The 16,105-nt window shown below is 48.7% G+C and overlaps 1 protein-coding gene across 1 annotated transcript in view; it reads right to left on the bottom strand.

Moving 5' to 3' along the window:
* Window positions 1-14,184, bottom strand: part of LOC130489326 (solute carrier family 12 member 3-like) — a 31,909-nt gene extending 17,725 nt beyond the window's left edge. Inside the window, exons 1-13 of the mRNA XM_056863022.1 lie at window positions 13,909-14,184; window positions 13,140-13,166; window positions 11,085-11,165; window positions 9,771-9,846; window positions 8,678-8,773; window positions 7,760-7,899; window positions 6,365-6,475; window positions 4,713-4,824; window positions 4,418-4,548; window positions 3,683-3,767; window positions 2,362-2,525; window positions 1,978-2,085; window positions 308-431 (exon numbers count right to left, since the gene is read on the bottom strand). Coding sequence (XP_056719000.1) covers window positions 308-431; window positions 1,978-2,085; window positions 2,362-2,525; window positions 3,683-3,767; window positions 4,418-4,548; window positions 4,713-4,824; window positions 6,365-6,475; window positions 7,760-7,899; window positions 8,678-8,773; window positions 9,771-9,846; window positions 11,085-11,165; window positions 13,140-13,166; window positions 13,909-14,184 — 1,531 coding nt within the window. The remainder of the gene's footprint in view (window positions 1-307; window positions 432-1,977; window positions 2,086-2,361; window positions 2,526-3,682; window positions 3,768-4,417; window positions 4,549-4,712; window positions 4,825-6,364; window positions 6,476-7,759; window positions 7,900-8,677; window positions 8,774-9,770; window positions 9,847-11,084; window positions 11,166-13,139; window positions 13,167-13,908) is intronic.
* Window positions 14,185-16,105: the final 1,921 nt, after the last annotated feature.

Here is a 16,105-nt window from a genome sequence, read left to right as displayed (position 1 = left end):
GAGAGTGTGACTGGCCCAAGGTCACCCAGCTGGCTTCATGTGGAGGAGTGGGGAAACCAATCCAGTTCACCAGATTAGCCTCTGCTGCTCATGTGGAAGAGTGGGGAAATCAAACCCGGTTCTCCAGATCAGAATCCACCGCTCCAATCCACTGCTCTTAACCACTACACGACGCTGGCTGTCTTTGAGGCATAATGAGTCACAGGGTGGATTGCTATTTATTTATTATTTCACATCGATAGCCCACCGTCATTCCCGGCAAGCCGGGCTCAGAGCGGGATTAGAAGGGGGGAAAGGCCACACTTACCAATGAGGATGAAGGCCACAGCCAAGACGTAGGTCAAGACGTAGGCCCGGAGAGGCTCATTGTTCTTCCCGTATCCCTTGGAAAAGTAGCCAATGAAGGGGTAAAGGTGGTCCTGGCAAAGGCACTGTAGGGAAGATTGACCAAGATCCATGATTGCCATTGAGTCTGTTTTTTGCCTTAAGCTCACAGTTATGTTTTGTTCAAAAAAGAAGAAGTCTGGAAAAAAATAGTCTCAGAACCACACATAAAACAGAGTTCTGCCCTGAGAACTAGGCTTGAACCAGCAAGGGGCGGAGGTCCTCGTCTGCATGTACGTCAAATGCGGAGAGGTCTGAAACTTTCTGAGCACGCAACAAAGATGACCGTTTCACATTTGCGCACTTCGCATGATATGCCGGTCACCTTCGTCACCCTGCTCTGCAGTCAGGATTTTTTGTTAACTATTCTGCATTCCCAGATTCCTGACGAGATAAGACGGTGTGGGTAAAAAATCCTCCTCTCTGGGCGGACAGCCAGATTATCATGTGGCTAGAGGGAGAGACACGCGGCGGTTACCTGGCGCTTACATTTTAATCCATCCCTGCCCTAACTGCAAAGAGCCCGGGGAAACCGACGCAGCTCTCCTCTCCTTCATAAGGCCATGAGAAAGTGAGTGAGTAGCCAAAGGTCACCTGGCATGCTTTACAGCTGAGTAAGCATTCAAAACCGGGTTGCCCCAACTAGTAGTTCAACACCCTAACCGACAACACTACACTGATAACTACTACCATTATTAGTTAAACGTCTATTATTGTTAATGCTCTGGCTGAGGTGTAACTACGGTTGCCTGGTCCCTCTTTGCCACTGGAGGAAGGTTTTTGGGGTGGAGCCTGAGGAAGGCGGGGTTTGGAAAGGGACTTCAATGCCATAGAGTCCAATGGCCAAAGCGGCCATTTCCTCCAGGGGGACCCATCTCTATCGGCTGGAGATCAGTTGTCATAGCAGGAGATCACCAGCTAGTACCTGGATAGGGTTGCCAGGTCCCTCTTCGCCACCGGAATAAATGATTCTAAGATTCTGAGTGTGAATGATCATTAGAAGTGTCAGTGGTCTGCTTATTGTTCCTAAAGGCTGACGAAGCCATATTGCTAGCGAAAACGCGGGAATTTATTCCGGAAAAAGCGTTCCCTGCCTTGGTTTCCCGGGTCCTCCCGGGCACCTCCCTGCTCCCGTCAGGGCTGGCGGTTTGCCATGTCGCCGCCTCGACTCCTTGGTGAAGCTCATGTTGCGCAGCTCCTTCCTTCTCTCTGCTGCGGCTGCTCGACTTTGATTCACCTACAGCTCTGTTGGACTTACTCGGCCTTACCTGCAATTACTTACTCGTGGATTGAGACCTGCAACGTTCTTTCGTTGGTCCAACGCCAGTCCCTTTTGATTACTATTGTTTGAATGTTACTTAGGATAACCTATTGGTATATTTGTGGTTACACTATTTGTATAAGCATTTTGTATGAATGTTGATGTAAGTATTTGTTTATATAGTGTATTGAGTTGATGTTGTTTATGAATATATACAATCTCTTCCATTTGAGCCTTCGTGCTACCCTTTGGTCCATTGATTACCTGGAGGTTGGCAACCCTATTAGAATAGCATCCATATCCCTTCCCCTCACATCTCCTTTTGTACTGACCTGGAAGACTTTAGGAGCAGAGACGAGACAAGCCAAAGCAGAAGACAGGGTGGCGGCGAAAATCCCGGCAGTGATGAGGGGGGCAAAGGCTGACACCATGCGCAACGTCTAAGAGACGGAGGGAAGGAGACCATTTTTCCCCCCATAGAATGAGCCACTACATTAAAGCTACGCCCACAAGACCTCACTTCATAGAATCATAGAGTTGGAAGGGACCACCAGAGTCATCTAGTCCAACCCCCTGCACAATACAGGAAATTCACAACTACCTCCCCCACACGCACCCCAATGCCCAGAAGACGGCCAAGATGCCCTCCCTCTCATGAACTGCCACAGGAAGAGTCTTGGGAATTGGGAGGTCAAGTCGCAGCGAACTTTTCCTACCTGGTAGTCATTGGCCAGCCCGTATTTGCAGGTCCCATCCAAGGTGCACTCTGTGAAGTTCCACCCGTAGCCACAACCCAAACCGACACAGTCCTCCCCCGTGATGTTGGTGGCGGCTATGGTGTCATTCAGGCTGCCGCTGGCATCACGGATCATGCAAGCGCCTGTGGGGAGGGGAGGAAGAGAGCGAAGCCAATCTACTTACTACAACTGGCATCTTCGTTCAGCTTGGCATACAACTAGCAGCCACCCAGTCCCTCCTCTGGACCATCTAGCAGTGGTAGGGTTGCCAACCTCCAGGAACTAGCTGGAGGTCTCCTGCTATTACAACTGATCTCCAGCTGATAGAGATCAGTTCCCCTGGAGAAAAATGGCCGCTTTGGCCATTGGACTCCAGGACATTGACGTCCCTAGATGTCACACACGGGGCGGCTGTCCACGGACTTTGGGTTGCGCTGTAATTGTGCGTGTGGGTAAAGTGCCGTCAAGTCGCAGCCGACTTATGGCGACCACTTTGGGGGTTTTCATGGCAAGAGACTAACAGAGGTGGTTTGCCAGTGCCTTCCTCTGCACAGCGACCCTGGTCTTCCTTGGTGGTCTCCCATCCAAATACCAACCAGGGCTGACCCTGCTTAGCTTCTGAGATCTGACAAGATCAGGCCAGCCTGGGCCATCCAGGTCAGTCTGCTCTTGTCAGACTGTTTCAGGCTGTAATAAGTCTTATCTGTTTAGGAGCAGTATCTAGGTTTTGGGTTTTGTATCATGTTGTATTGTTTATTGTTTATAAGTTCAGAGCTGCATAAAAATGGGGCATGAATGTTAATGCCCACTTAAAATTTGAAATACTAAAAGAGTTGTAAGTTTATTTCAAGTTTGTATTGCTACATTATTGTTGAGCCTATGTGCTGTTCATTATCTTTAGGTTTCCTATTATACGACACAGGTTGTTAACTGGATTGCTTAACCTCCAGATACTAGATGGAGGTCTCCTGCTATTACAACTGATCTCCAGCCGATAGAGATCAGTTCCCCTGGAGAAAATGGCCCCTTTGGCCATTGGACTCTATGGCATTGAAGTCCCTCCCCTCCCCAAACCCTGCCCTCCTCAGGCTCCACCCCTAAAAACCTCCCGCTGGTGGCGAAGAGAGACCTGGCAACCCTAAGCAGCGGCCAGGGCCATGACAGGTCAGGGAGCAACAGAGACGCGTGGCCATCTCCTTGCGCCTTGAGGTATGGCTCCTTCCACTAACTGCCCGCCCACCTCCTCCTTACGGCCTGAAGATCTGACAAGGCCATGGAGAAACAATAGCAGACTCTTTACCTATGGTGGCAGTGATAGCCAGGTACGTCACAGTGGTCAAGAAGATGGCCATGAGTGTTCCTTGAGGGATGGCCACTGCAGGGTCCTGCCAAGGAAAAAGGAGAAGGGGGGATCATCATTAGATTCTCTGAGCCCCATAATAACTGAGGATCAGAAGCGAAGCCAGAGGGAGAAGTGAGACAGAGGCCTGCTCCATCAGCATGGCTGAGCTCAGCTGCTATCTGGGCCCCTCCTAGGGTTGCCAACCTCCAGGTACAAGCTGGAGATCTCCTGCTATTACAACTGATCTCCAGCTGATAGAGATCAGTTCACCTGAAGAAAATGGCCGCTTTGGCAATTGGACTCTATGGCATTGAAGTCCCTCCCCTCTCCAAACCCCACTCTCCTTAGGCTCCACCCCAAAAACCTCTCGCTGGTGGCAAAGAGGGACCTGGCAACCCTAACTCTACGGCATTGAAGTCCCTCCCCTCCTCAAACTCCACCCTCTTCAGGCTTCATCCAAAAAATCTCCCGCCAGTGGTGAAGGACTTGGCAACCCTAGCCCCTCCTTTCCCTTCTTCTGGCCCTTCCAACTAGTCAGTGAGTTCCCACAAAGTGAGACCATGCAGACAATATATCTGCCTAGTACAGGGGTGTCAAACATAAGGCCCGCGGGCTGGATCCGGTTCCTTGGAAGCTCTTATACTGCCCATGAGCCAGTGAGGCTATTAGATGTATGAGGCCCAAACCACATACCTTGAGGTCTCCGGAGATGTTGGCACCAGCCAGGATGCCAGTAGCTGAAGGGAAGAAGATGGAGAACATGCCAAAGAAACTCCCATCCTCTCCTCGCCAGTCGGGCATCATGTTCTGCAAGAAGATTTCGCCTTTGGGGAGGAGAGAAAGATCAAGCAGTCTATCCAAAAACACGACGGAGCAAAAGGAGAGCTGTGAATACTTTGGGTACACAGCTCAAATCTAATTCTTGACAAGCCACATGGCTCCAACCCAGGCAGGCCAGGTAGATTTTTTTTTATTTTACAAAACGTACTTTTATAGCTGAAATGCCCCTTGGACTGCTGTTCTTTTGAGGTTGGCATAAAGGTCCCGACGAAGAAGTTGATGAAAGATACCATGATGACAATGAAGAAGACAATCTGAGCCTGGTAAGAGAGGAAGGGAATGATAATGATATGGGGAGGGGCTGTGGCTCAGTTTGTAGAGCCTCTGCTTGGCATGCAGAAGGTCCCAGGTTCATCCCCGGCATCTGCTAGTCCCTTAGACTAGGCAAGTAGGTGATGTGAAAGACCCCTGCCTGAGACCCTGGAGAGCCGCTGCCGGTCTGAGTAGACAATACTGACTTTGATGGATCAAGGGTCTGGTTCAGTATAAGGCAGCTTCATGTGTTCATGTGTTCATAATTGAGAAGTGTGGGGGGGACACACCACAGAGCCATGGTTCCCATCAAACCTTTCCTTGGCCCAAGTGGAAGCCAATTTTCCTTTCGGATAACCCACTGGTTTTGTTTCTCCTCTTTGAGATGAGCGTTTATAAATGTATCTATCACATTGGTTTTATATCTCTTTAACTATCACCGTTTCCTTCACGCTGAGGAGAAAGAAGATCACAGTTCAGGGTGTGTCACAGCTGACTTCTGGAGCTGACTTCTGGAGACTCCATAGGGTTTTCAAGGCAAGAGACATTCGGAGGTGGTTTGCCATGGCCTGCCTCCGCATGGGCTGAGAGAGTTCGGAGAGAACTGCGACTGGCCCAGGGTCACCCAGCAGGCTTCATGTGGAGGAGTGGGGAATCGAACCCGGTTCTCCAGATTAGAGTCTGCCACTCTTAACCACTTTGCCTGCTGGCCCTCAGTGAAAAGGATGCTGGGTAGCAAAAACAAAGCACAGCTTAGAGAATTTCTGCCTGTCAAAACTGGTAATACGAAGAATAGGGTTGCCAGCTCTGGGTTAGGAAATACCTGGAGATTTTGGGGGTGGGGCCTGAGGAAGTCAGTGTTTGGGGAGGGGAAGGACCTCAATGCCATAGAGTCCACCTTCCAAAGTGGCCATTTCCTCCAGGGGAACTGATCTCTGTCACCTGGAGATCAGTTGTAAAAGCAGGTGATCTCCAGCCACTACCTGGAGGTTGGCAACCCTAACTAAGAGGTATGGACTAATGGGCTGACTCAGAATTATTAAGCAGCTTCTTATGTTCAAAGAATCTTGGGAAGTGTAGTTTGGTGAGGGTGTTGAGCATCCTCGGCTAAAGGTCTCCACCCTTACAATACAATACCCAGGATTGTCTGGGCAGAGGAAATAACAATTAAATCAAATTAATCTATAGTAGTATGGACTAAGCTGGGGGCCCATGGGGAATCACAAGGGGGGGCGATGACAATTTGGAAAGCCCACCTCCCCAAATCTACCCCTCCAGGAGTCTCCAAGCTCTTAAGGGCTTCAGCAAGCTGGTCCTGCCCTTTCCCTTTAACAGATTCTTAGCTGCTTTCAACATTTCCATCTTAAAAGGAAAATGGATATACTTATTTATAGAATTTTACTTATTTGAAATATTTGTAACCCTGTGTTTCCATATAAAAGGCTCAGGGCCCAACAGCTCCCCATAACTTGGCCCTCACTGCTCCACTCCATTCTTAGAGCAGACTTGCACAGCCTACTAATCTCAGCATTGTTCTCCTTTAGTTACCTTCGCTTCCCATTCCATGCCAGCGACAGTAATGGCAAGCAGGAAAGTGACAGTGATCACACCTATGATGCGTATGTCGTTCACTGGGTCACACATCACCGCGTCGTACTCCTGTTGGTGGATGGCAAAGTCAAGGGTTAGCCAGGAAAGGCCTAAAAGGTAGGCTGATCCTTGACATCGCTTTCCCCTACAGGGCATTTCATTTGCTTGCACCCGTTGCCTGGCGGCTACAAAAAACAGCTGGATACGCATGCCCGAGGGGAAGTCCCTTAAGAATAGGGTTGCCAGGCAGCTCTGGATTGGGAAATACCTGGAGATTTTGGGGTGGAGCCTGAGGCGGCCAGGGTTTGCGGGAGGGGAAAGACTTCAGTGGGGCATAATGCCACAGAGTCCGCCTTCCAAAGTGGCCGTTTTCTCCAGGTGAATTGATCTCTACTGCCCTGGAGAATAGTTGTAATTAGGGTTGCCAGGTCCCTCTGCTCCACTGGAAGGATTTCCATAGAGTTTTGGCTGAGATTGCTAGAATAAACCCAGAAGGGACATCGGCGCATTGCGCACCTCCCCCTCCCCCTCTTTTGCCCACCAACCAGTTGAGGGGCAGCGGGCAGCCTGGTGGCTTGGCAGGCACCCACTGGGCAACTGGCAAGCCTAGTTGTAATACCAGGAGATCTCAATCCAGCACCTAGAGGTTGGCACCCCTACTTAAGAAGGAACGATATCTGTCCCCGAGTACTCCTTTGGGTTAGTGGCAAATGTGGCTCTGAGAAGGCAGAGGGGGTGGAGCAGGGTTGCCACTCCAAGCTGGGAAATTTCTGGAAATGCGGAGATGGCACCTGGTGTTGGGTTGCCCATTCAGGGTTGGGAAATTCCTGGAGATTTTGCGGGTGGAGCCTGAGAAGGGAGGTTTTTTTAACGGGGGAACTGTAGCACAGTAAAATGCCATGAGTCCACCCTCCCAAACAGGGATTTTCTCCAGGGGAATTGATCTCTGTTGTTTGGAGATCCGCTGCCATTCCAGGAGAACGCCAGACTCCACCTGAAGGTTGGCAACCCTAAATCTGGGGAGGGCAGTGTTGTGATGACATGCAGTCCACCCTCCAAAGCTGCCACGTCCTCCAGGGGAACTGATCTCTGTGGCCTGGAGATCAGTTGTAATTCCAGGAGAACTCCAGACCCATCCTGGAGGTTGGCAACCCTAAACCCGGAGGTGGCAGACTTTGGGGAGGGAGCTCAGTAGGGTATAATGCCATCGAGCCCACCCTCCAAAGCTGCCACGCTCTCCAGGGGAGCTGATCTCTGTAGTCTGGAGATCAGCTGTAATTCCAGGAGATCTCCAGGCCCCACCTGGAGGTTGGCAACCCTATTGCAGAGGGGGTTGGGTCGTATTCTACATACCACCAAGAGATCCCTGACCGTTTCGGCAAAGCCCACCACATGCATGGCCACAGCGACGGCGTTGGCGAAGGAGAAGAGAAGCCCGATGGAGCCACCAAGCTCCGGGCCCAAGCTACGCGAGATGATGAAATAAGTACCTCCTGCACCAAAGACAAGAGAGCTGGTTCAGACATATTCCCCCCTCAGGGGTGTGTGTGTGTGTTAAGTGCCGTCAAGTCGCTTCCAACTCATGGCAACCCTATGAATCAATGTCCTCCAAAATGTCCTATCTTTGACAGCCTTGCTCAGGTGCCTTCCTTTATAGAGTCCATCCATCTCTTGCTGGGTCTTCCTCTTTTCCTGCTGCCCTCAACTTTTCCTAGCATGACTGTCTTTTCTAGTGACTCTTGCCTTCTCATAATGTGACCAAAATACGATAGCCGCAGTTTAGTCATTCTAGTTCCTAGGGTGAGCTCAGGCTTGATTTGTTCTATAACCCACTGATTTGGTTTTTTGGCAGTCCAGGGTACCTGTAACACTCTCCTCCAACCCCACATTGCAAAGGAATCTACTTCCTTCCTATCAGCTTTCTTCATTGTCCAGCTTTCACCCCCATACATCGTAATAGGGAATATGATGGCATGAATTAACTTGATCTTGGTGGCCAGTGACACATCCTTACACTTCAGAATCTTTTCTAGCTCCTTCATGGCTGCCCTTCCCAGCCTCAGCCTCCTCCTGATTTCTTGGCTGCAGTCTCCCTTTTGGTTGATGATGGAGCCAAGGTAAAAATTACATTTTTACCAAGGTAGAATTAGGGGGAGTGGCATTTGGCTTTGTCTGCTTCCCCACCAACACCACCTCCTTCCAGGTAGCTTGAGTATTTAACCACAGTACATGTTCCTCCACGTCCAGTCGACATCACGGCTCCCCGCTTACCTGCTTTGACTTTGCCATTGGTGGAGATGGCCGAAATGGATAGGCCAGTGATGGTCGTCACCACCGTTGACATTAAAATGATCAGCCAGGTCAGCCCTAGAGAAACAGGAGATGGGGAAGTAGGTTAGGAAGCCTGTGGGAATCAAAGGCATTCCTCTCAACCAACCATGATGTCAACTGTGCTGTTAGCTCTCCAGGGTCTCAGGCACGGGTCTTTCACATCACCTCCTTGCCTAGTCCCTTTAACTGGAGATGCTGGGGATTGAACCTGGGACCTTCTGCATGCCAAGCAGCTGCTCTACCACTGAGCCACAGCCCGTCCTAGCCCCTCCCCTTTTGGGTATCAAAAGCTCAGCACCCAGCCTACTTGCATGGTCCCTTTAAATTTAGCATTAAAATTAAAAGCATTACCCTTTTAAGGGAATATCAAGAAACAGATGAAGCCGGGCGCTTTATTTTGAGTCTACGGACACTATTAGTTTCAGTAAGCTGAATAGCTTGATGGATGTATCTGGTGGTGACTATTTGTTGTAAATATTGTATATAGTACACTTTTGTTGTTCAGCACCATTGTTTATGTGTATAGTCCTTGTCTGGTGGATTGTTGTTTTGAATACACTTTATACTGTTTGATTAATATTGAGCCTATTGTTGTAATTTGTATTGAACTATTTCCGCACGACTAGGAGTAATTTTGTTTTGGGTGGTCCCTTTAATTGGCAATGCCAGGGATTGAACCTGGGACTTTCTGCATGCCAAGCAGATGCTCTGCCACTGAGCCACGCCCCCCTCCCTTTTTTGCCCTTTGCAAGTCAGAGTCAACTTAACAGAAGGGGGTTACTAAATTCTTTAAAGCAATAACTTCAACTAGCAATTTTATAAGATTAGTACTTTTACAATTTGTCTTTTTGTTGCAAGTACATGACTTAAATGTGATTACAAACGAATAGACGTACATATTTCAGGGAGTCCGGATTGGCCCTGGCTATTTAGGGCACGTACTCAACCGTCTTGTATAGGGCGAAGTCACTCAACCACCCCATGAACAGTGAAGGTCTTCCCCAATTCAACCCCATATGTGAAAACCTCTTACCTATACCAGCCTGAGCAGTTATCCATGGCAAACGCAGGTAAAGGATCACACCCCAAATGTTCAGCATGCACCGGATCTTTTGGAAACAGAAGACAACAAAAATGAGGAGCATTCGCACAACCACAAGATTCTCTTCAGAGTCAATGGCCTTTTATGTAGGGACATTTTCCTGTGGTCAATCTGCTGACTGCTTCGGGGCTTCCTTTTGATCATGTATGACTTTTCTGCCCATCAGTGGTCGCCTCGCGCTCCCCGTGTGTTTTGCCGACATTTTCCAGATTCTGGCTAAAACATAGGGTTGCCAACCTCCAGGTACTAGCTAGAGATCTCCTGCTGTTACAACGGATCTCCAGCCAATAGAGATCAGTTCACCTGGAGAAAATGCCCGCTTTGGCAAATGGACTCTATAGCATTGACGTTCCTCCCCTTCCCATAGGGTTGCCAACCTCCAGGTAGTTACATAAAAAAGACACCTCTGTGTGTATACAGAACGTTAGAAAACAAACACAGGAGCGAATATATATAACAAAGTGCAAAATGATGTATTAAATAAGCTACACAATGTAAAGAGCGAGGTAAGTATCTGTACAACTATACATCTCTAAAGCTATCCTAACAAGATTCCATGTGTTACAAAAGTCCAGATCTTGTACAAACTGCTGTGAAAAGTTATGCTTATCTTTTGGGAACCGGGCTGACTATCCCAATGACGGAATGAGGAAGAATGCAATAATACTATAGGTGGTTCCGTTAATAAACTGAGAGGAGACATTAAACAACTATATATTGATTGGAAGAAGGACTGATGAAGAATCGGAAATGGCTGTCTCCCCTTCTTTTCCTGATAGTGGAACCTTTCCCCGTTTTTTCCTGTAACTTGCTGAAGGACAACTGAAAATAAGAAGATAAGTAGCTGGAGATCTCCTGCTATTACAACTGATCTCCAGCCAATAGAGATTGGTTCCCCTAGAGAAAATGGCCACTTTGGCCATTGGACTCTATGGGATTGAAGTCCCTCCCCTCCCCAAACCCTGCCCTCCTCAGGCTCTGCCCCAAAAACCTCCCATTAGTTGCAAAGAAGGTCCTGCCAGCCCTACTAAAACAGCACGTGGAAAAGCGAGGCAACTTCTGACGGGCGGCAAAGGCATGCATAATCAAACAGATGCCCCAAAGCAGTCGACGGGGGTGACCACGGGGAAACGCCCCTGCATAAAAGGCCAATTACTCGGACACTGATGCTCTCCCCATCTTCCTGTTTTACCTTTAATTCCCCCCGACACACACACACCGATATAGTTCATTCATTGGCTTTACCATGACACCAGTCACCCAGCCGAACCGGACAGGTTCGGATTTTGGTTTGTCAGCTTCCACGTCAATACCGCCCCCCTCCTTCTCAACGTCTTCCATGTCGGGGTCACCGGAGTCTGGACTTCCATGAAAGGTTTGCCCTTTGCCCTGCAAAAAAAGTTCGACTACGTTTAGAACCGGAACGGTGCAGCGCTTCGAGCGCTGGGCTTCGGAGCAGGGAGGTCGAACACTTCTTCTCCCCCAAAGCTCACTGGGTGACCTTATACTATTCACTCACATCCCTGGCGGCAGTTAGAAGTGCCTTCAAGTCACAGCCGACTTATGGTGACCCTGTAGAGCAGGGGTTCCTGAACTTTTCGGGCCACGGCCCACTTGGTTCCACAAACTCAACCCCAGCGCCCTCCTACCCTATCCTATAAAAAGCATTATTCAAAATAGGGGGTTTGCACGACTCACTAAAGAAGATAATAACAATAAAATTTCAGGACAGTAACAATTGATCGCACATCTATTCAAAAGAAAATTAAAACCTTTTAGTTGAAATTTATTCAACAAAACTGATGAACTTGATCCAGGGGTACCAGCTCTTCAAAGTCTGTGGGGGGGGGGAATCTGATAGTTTCTACCAAATTTGCCAACATGGTGCCATAGCTTGATTTATTGGAAATTAGTGAGCAACACAGTTGAAGGGGCCCACCTCTAGCGCCCCCTGCTGCCCCCATGCCTCTTAGTGCCCCCCTAGGTAATCCCACTGCCCCCCAGGGGGTGGTACTGCCCACTTTGGGAACCACTGCGGTAGAGTTTTCAAGGCAAGAGGCATTTGGAGGTGGTTTGCCATTGCTTGCCTCTGCGCCGATCCTTTTTAGCTTCCTTGATCTGATGAGATCAGGCTAGCCTGGGCCATCCAGGTCAGGGCTTGACCCATTTCTAGGGTTGCTAACCTCCAGGTACTAGCTGGAGATCTCCCGCTATTACAACTGATCTCCAGCCGATAGAGATCAGTTCACCTGGAAAAAATGGCTGCTTTGGCAATTTGACTCTATGGCACTGAAGTCCCTCCCCTCCCCAAACCCCGTCCTTCTCAGGCTCCGCCCCAAAAACCTCCCGCCGGTGGCGAAGAGGGACCTGGCAACCCTTCCCATTTCGGGCACCATTTATGAACAGAAATTCCAAAGCTCTCGCAGATTTTTAACAGGCGTAACTCCAACAAGTGGAACGTTGCTGAGGTGGTGGGAAATGCTGTCAGGCCACAGCTGACGTGGTGACCCTGTAGGGTTTTCAAGGCAAGAGGGATTCAGAAGTGGTTTGCTATCACTCACCTCCACACAGCAACCCTGGACTTCCTTGGTGGGCTCCTATCCAAGTACTAAAAAAAGCCAACCCCACTTAGCTTACAAGATCTGACAAGATCAGGCTGGCCTTGGCTATTCAGGTCAGGGCACCTGTTTAGCCTGAAGAGGAGAAGACTGAGAGGGGATATGATAACCATCTTCAAGTACGTGAAGGGCTGACATATAGAGGAGGGTGCCGAGTTGTTTTCTGCTGCTCGACAAGCTCGGACCAGAACCAACGGGTTGAAATTAAATCAAAAAAGTTTCCGTCTAGACATTAGGAATAATTTTCTAGCAGTTAGAGCCGTTCCTCAGTGGAACAGGCTTCCTCAGGAGGTGGTAAGCTCTCCTTCCCTGGAGGTTTTTAAGAAGAGGTTAGATGGCTATCTGTCAGCAATGCTGATTCTGTGACCTTAGGCAAATGATGAGAGGGAGGGCATCTTGGCCATCTTCTGGTCACTAGGGGTGTGGAGGGGGGAGGTAGTTGTGAAATTCCTGCATTGTGCAGGGGGTTGGACTTGATGGCCCTGGTGGTCCCTTCCAACTCTATGATTCTATGATCTCCAGCCTACTTCATGTGGCCCCTACCTGATCAACTTTTAGGCCCCAGATGGAAACTCTTTTGAACACATGGCCAAATGACATTTATGTCATATCCGGCCCTCGTAACAAATGAGTTCAACACCCCTGCTCTAGAGTTATAGTTATACATGAAGTCTGATGAAGCTGTAGAATCCTGATGAGGCGGAGAGGACTATACCACTCCAGATAACCCTTTCAAAAGGTTCCCAGAAATCAGTAAATTAGAAATCACGGCCCAGCCCTCTCTCTGTCATCCTTGCAAGGTACTGTTTTCGTCGGGGACCATTCAAAACAGAGATCTGACACTTGCCCTCTGAAGTGCTACTGACCATCCAATTAATCATAGAATCATGGAGTTGGAAGGGACCACCAGGGTCATCTAGTCCAACCCCCTGCACAATGCAGGAAATTCACTATGACCTCCCTCCCACACCCCCAGTGATCCCTACTCCATGCCCAGAAGATGGCCAAGGTGCCCTCTCATCATCTGCTCAAGGTCATAGAATCAGCATTGCTGACAGATAGTCATCTAACCTCTTCTTAAAAACCTCCAGGGAAGGAGAGGTTACCACCTCCCAAGGAAGCCTGTTCCACCGAGGAACCGCTCTAACTGTTAGAAGATTCTTCCTAACGTCTGGACGGAAACTCTTTTGATTTAATTTCAACCCATTGGTTCTGGTCTGACCTTCTGGGGTAACAGAAAACAACTCGGCACCCTCCTCTATATGACAGCCCTTCAAGTACTTGAAGATGGTTATCATACCACCTCTCAGTCTTCTCCTCTTCCGGCTAATTCTACCTCAGAACAAGAACAGATCATGTAAGACCAACTTGAGGTCTTCTTTAGTTCATGCTGATCATCGAGAGGAAAGCCCACCGCCTCATGTATCCCAGAATCCTCCTACACATCTCACCGGTGTTGCATTTCTGAGCATGTCAAGCGTAGGCCGAATCTTTCGACGTCCCGGCGGTCCTGAAAGGGCGTAGAATTCATATCGGGGGGAGGCGTCCATCATGGTCTCGTAATCCGGTGGGGCACAAAGAGATCCATTGTCCTCCACTTTGGGTGGAGGTGTTAGGGGTTTGGGGAGCCCTTTGGCTTGTTCTTTGGGAGCCCCATTTTTTAGTTTTCGGATTTTGAACCGCCCCAGTGAAAATATAGTCTTATATGATTGGGAGTTGTCTTCCATTGCTGGCTTGAATTGTTCTCACCTGTGAGGACAGAGACAAATCACAGAGGGGCATCACAGTGAAAGAATTGAAAACAGAGCTTAAAATTTGAGTCAGAGCTCAACAGTTCTTGAACCCAGAATGTATTTCCAGTCGCAAGGATCAACAAGACTGCGTGCCGCTAAGCATGTGCCGATTGCCCCTCCATTGCTAAGGAAATATCCATGACCAGCACACTTCTTGGAGTGAGATCTGGACTCATGAGAAAGAGGGTTTATTTACAGATAAACAGAGAGAAGACCAAGAGAATAATGTTTTTTGCCTGTCAATACACTAGGTTTTTCTTAAAAAAATAATAATAATCCAGTCGCAACCACAGTTGAAAAGATGGGCTGTAGAAACTCATTAATTTGAAAGCCAGTTTATCCTCAAGAATGTAGAAAGCCCACTTGGAAACTCCTGGTTTTCACTTGGGAATAAACTGGCTTCTTCTGAATCAGTATCATGAGAAGCACCACCAAAGGACAAAGGGCGGCTGCCACAGCATTCAAGTTCAGTAGATCCCTTTCAGCAACCCAGCTCCATTCCCCAGCATTTCAGCAACTGCTGATATCTCACTGGGAGAAGAAAAAAAGCCAAATCCAGCCAAACTAGTTCAACAGCTATTAACCACAACTGTTAAGAAGGGAACATCCAAGTCTAGAGGCAGGATACCTCTGTGCGTCAGTTGTTGGAGAAAACAAACAGTGAATGACCATTGCTAGAAAGAGATTTCTGGAACACATGGACTGGTCCATCAAGACAACTCTCCATTTCTTGGGATGGAGCTGCCTGCATACAATGGATTTGTCGTCTACAAGTACCCATGAAGCTGCCTTCTACTGAATCAGACAACTGGTCCATCAAGGTCAGTATTGTCTACTAAGACCGGCAGCAGCTCTCCAGGGTCTCAGGCAGGGGTCTTTCACATCACCTATTGCCAGATCCTTTAACTGGAGACGCCAGGGATTGAACGTGGGACCTTTTGTATGCCAAGCAGATGCTCTAGCACAGGGCCATGGTGGCCCTTAATATACAACATGTCCCACAAACTCATTTTGGAATCAAATTTTGTTTTTAAAAGTCAACATTTCGGTGCCACAGCTAAGGGGAAAGAGAGCTCCCACAACACACATTCCCACCTATCTAACACACAACACAGCCTATCAACCACAGAAGGTCACAAGAAACATTCAAATAAACCTGCTAGATCCTCTCACTAAGGAAGAAGAAGAAGAAGAGGAGGAGGAGGAGGAGGAGGAGGAGGAGTTGGTTTTTATATGCCGACTTTCTCTTCCACTTAAGGGAGACTCATACCTGCTTACAATCACCTTCCCTTCCCCTCTCCACAACAGTCTCCCTGTGAGGTAGGTGGGACTGAGAGAGCTCTAACACAGCTGTGACTAGCCCAAGGTCACCCAGCTGGCTTCGTGTGCAGGAATGGGGAAACGAATCCAGTTCACCAGATTAGCCTCTGCCACTCATGTGGAGGAGTGGGGAATCAAACCCGGTTCTCCAGATCAGAGACCACCGCTCCAAACCACTGCTCTACTATGCCAAGCTGGTTTGGGTACCAATCAGAAAAGTAAACTTAGAAGGGACGGTCAAACGTGTGTTGTGGAAGATAACCTAGCTGGAAGGAATTAAAAACAGGCAGGAACTCAGTAGATTAAACAGATAAGACGCAGTAGCCTGAAGATGTAAGAATGGGGGAGAAATCAGAGGGGGAAAGGGTAGACAGAGGCAGAGATTGGGGGACAGGTGGATGGGCAGCTCATCCTTGCTTCCTGGGTACCTGTGCCTTCAGTGAGTCTCTTCCACCAGCCCTTTTGGATCAGTTCCCTGCTGGCAGAGGGCTCCTATACTCCTCTTTGCTTTATAAAGGCTATAGGTGATTCTGGG

The sequence above is a fragment of the Euleptes europaea genome, chromosome 18 (assembly GCF_029931775.1).
Source record: "Euleptes europaea isolate rEulEur1 chromosome 18, rEulEur1.hap1, whole genome shotgun sequence".
Lineage (NCBI taxonomy): Eukaryota > Metazoa > Chordata > Lepidosauria > Squamata > Sphaerodactylidae > Euleptes > Euleptes europaea.
The sequence above is the reverse complement of the archived record's forward strand: the minus strand, read 5'-3'. Positions and strand labels throughout refer to the sequence as shown.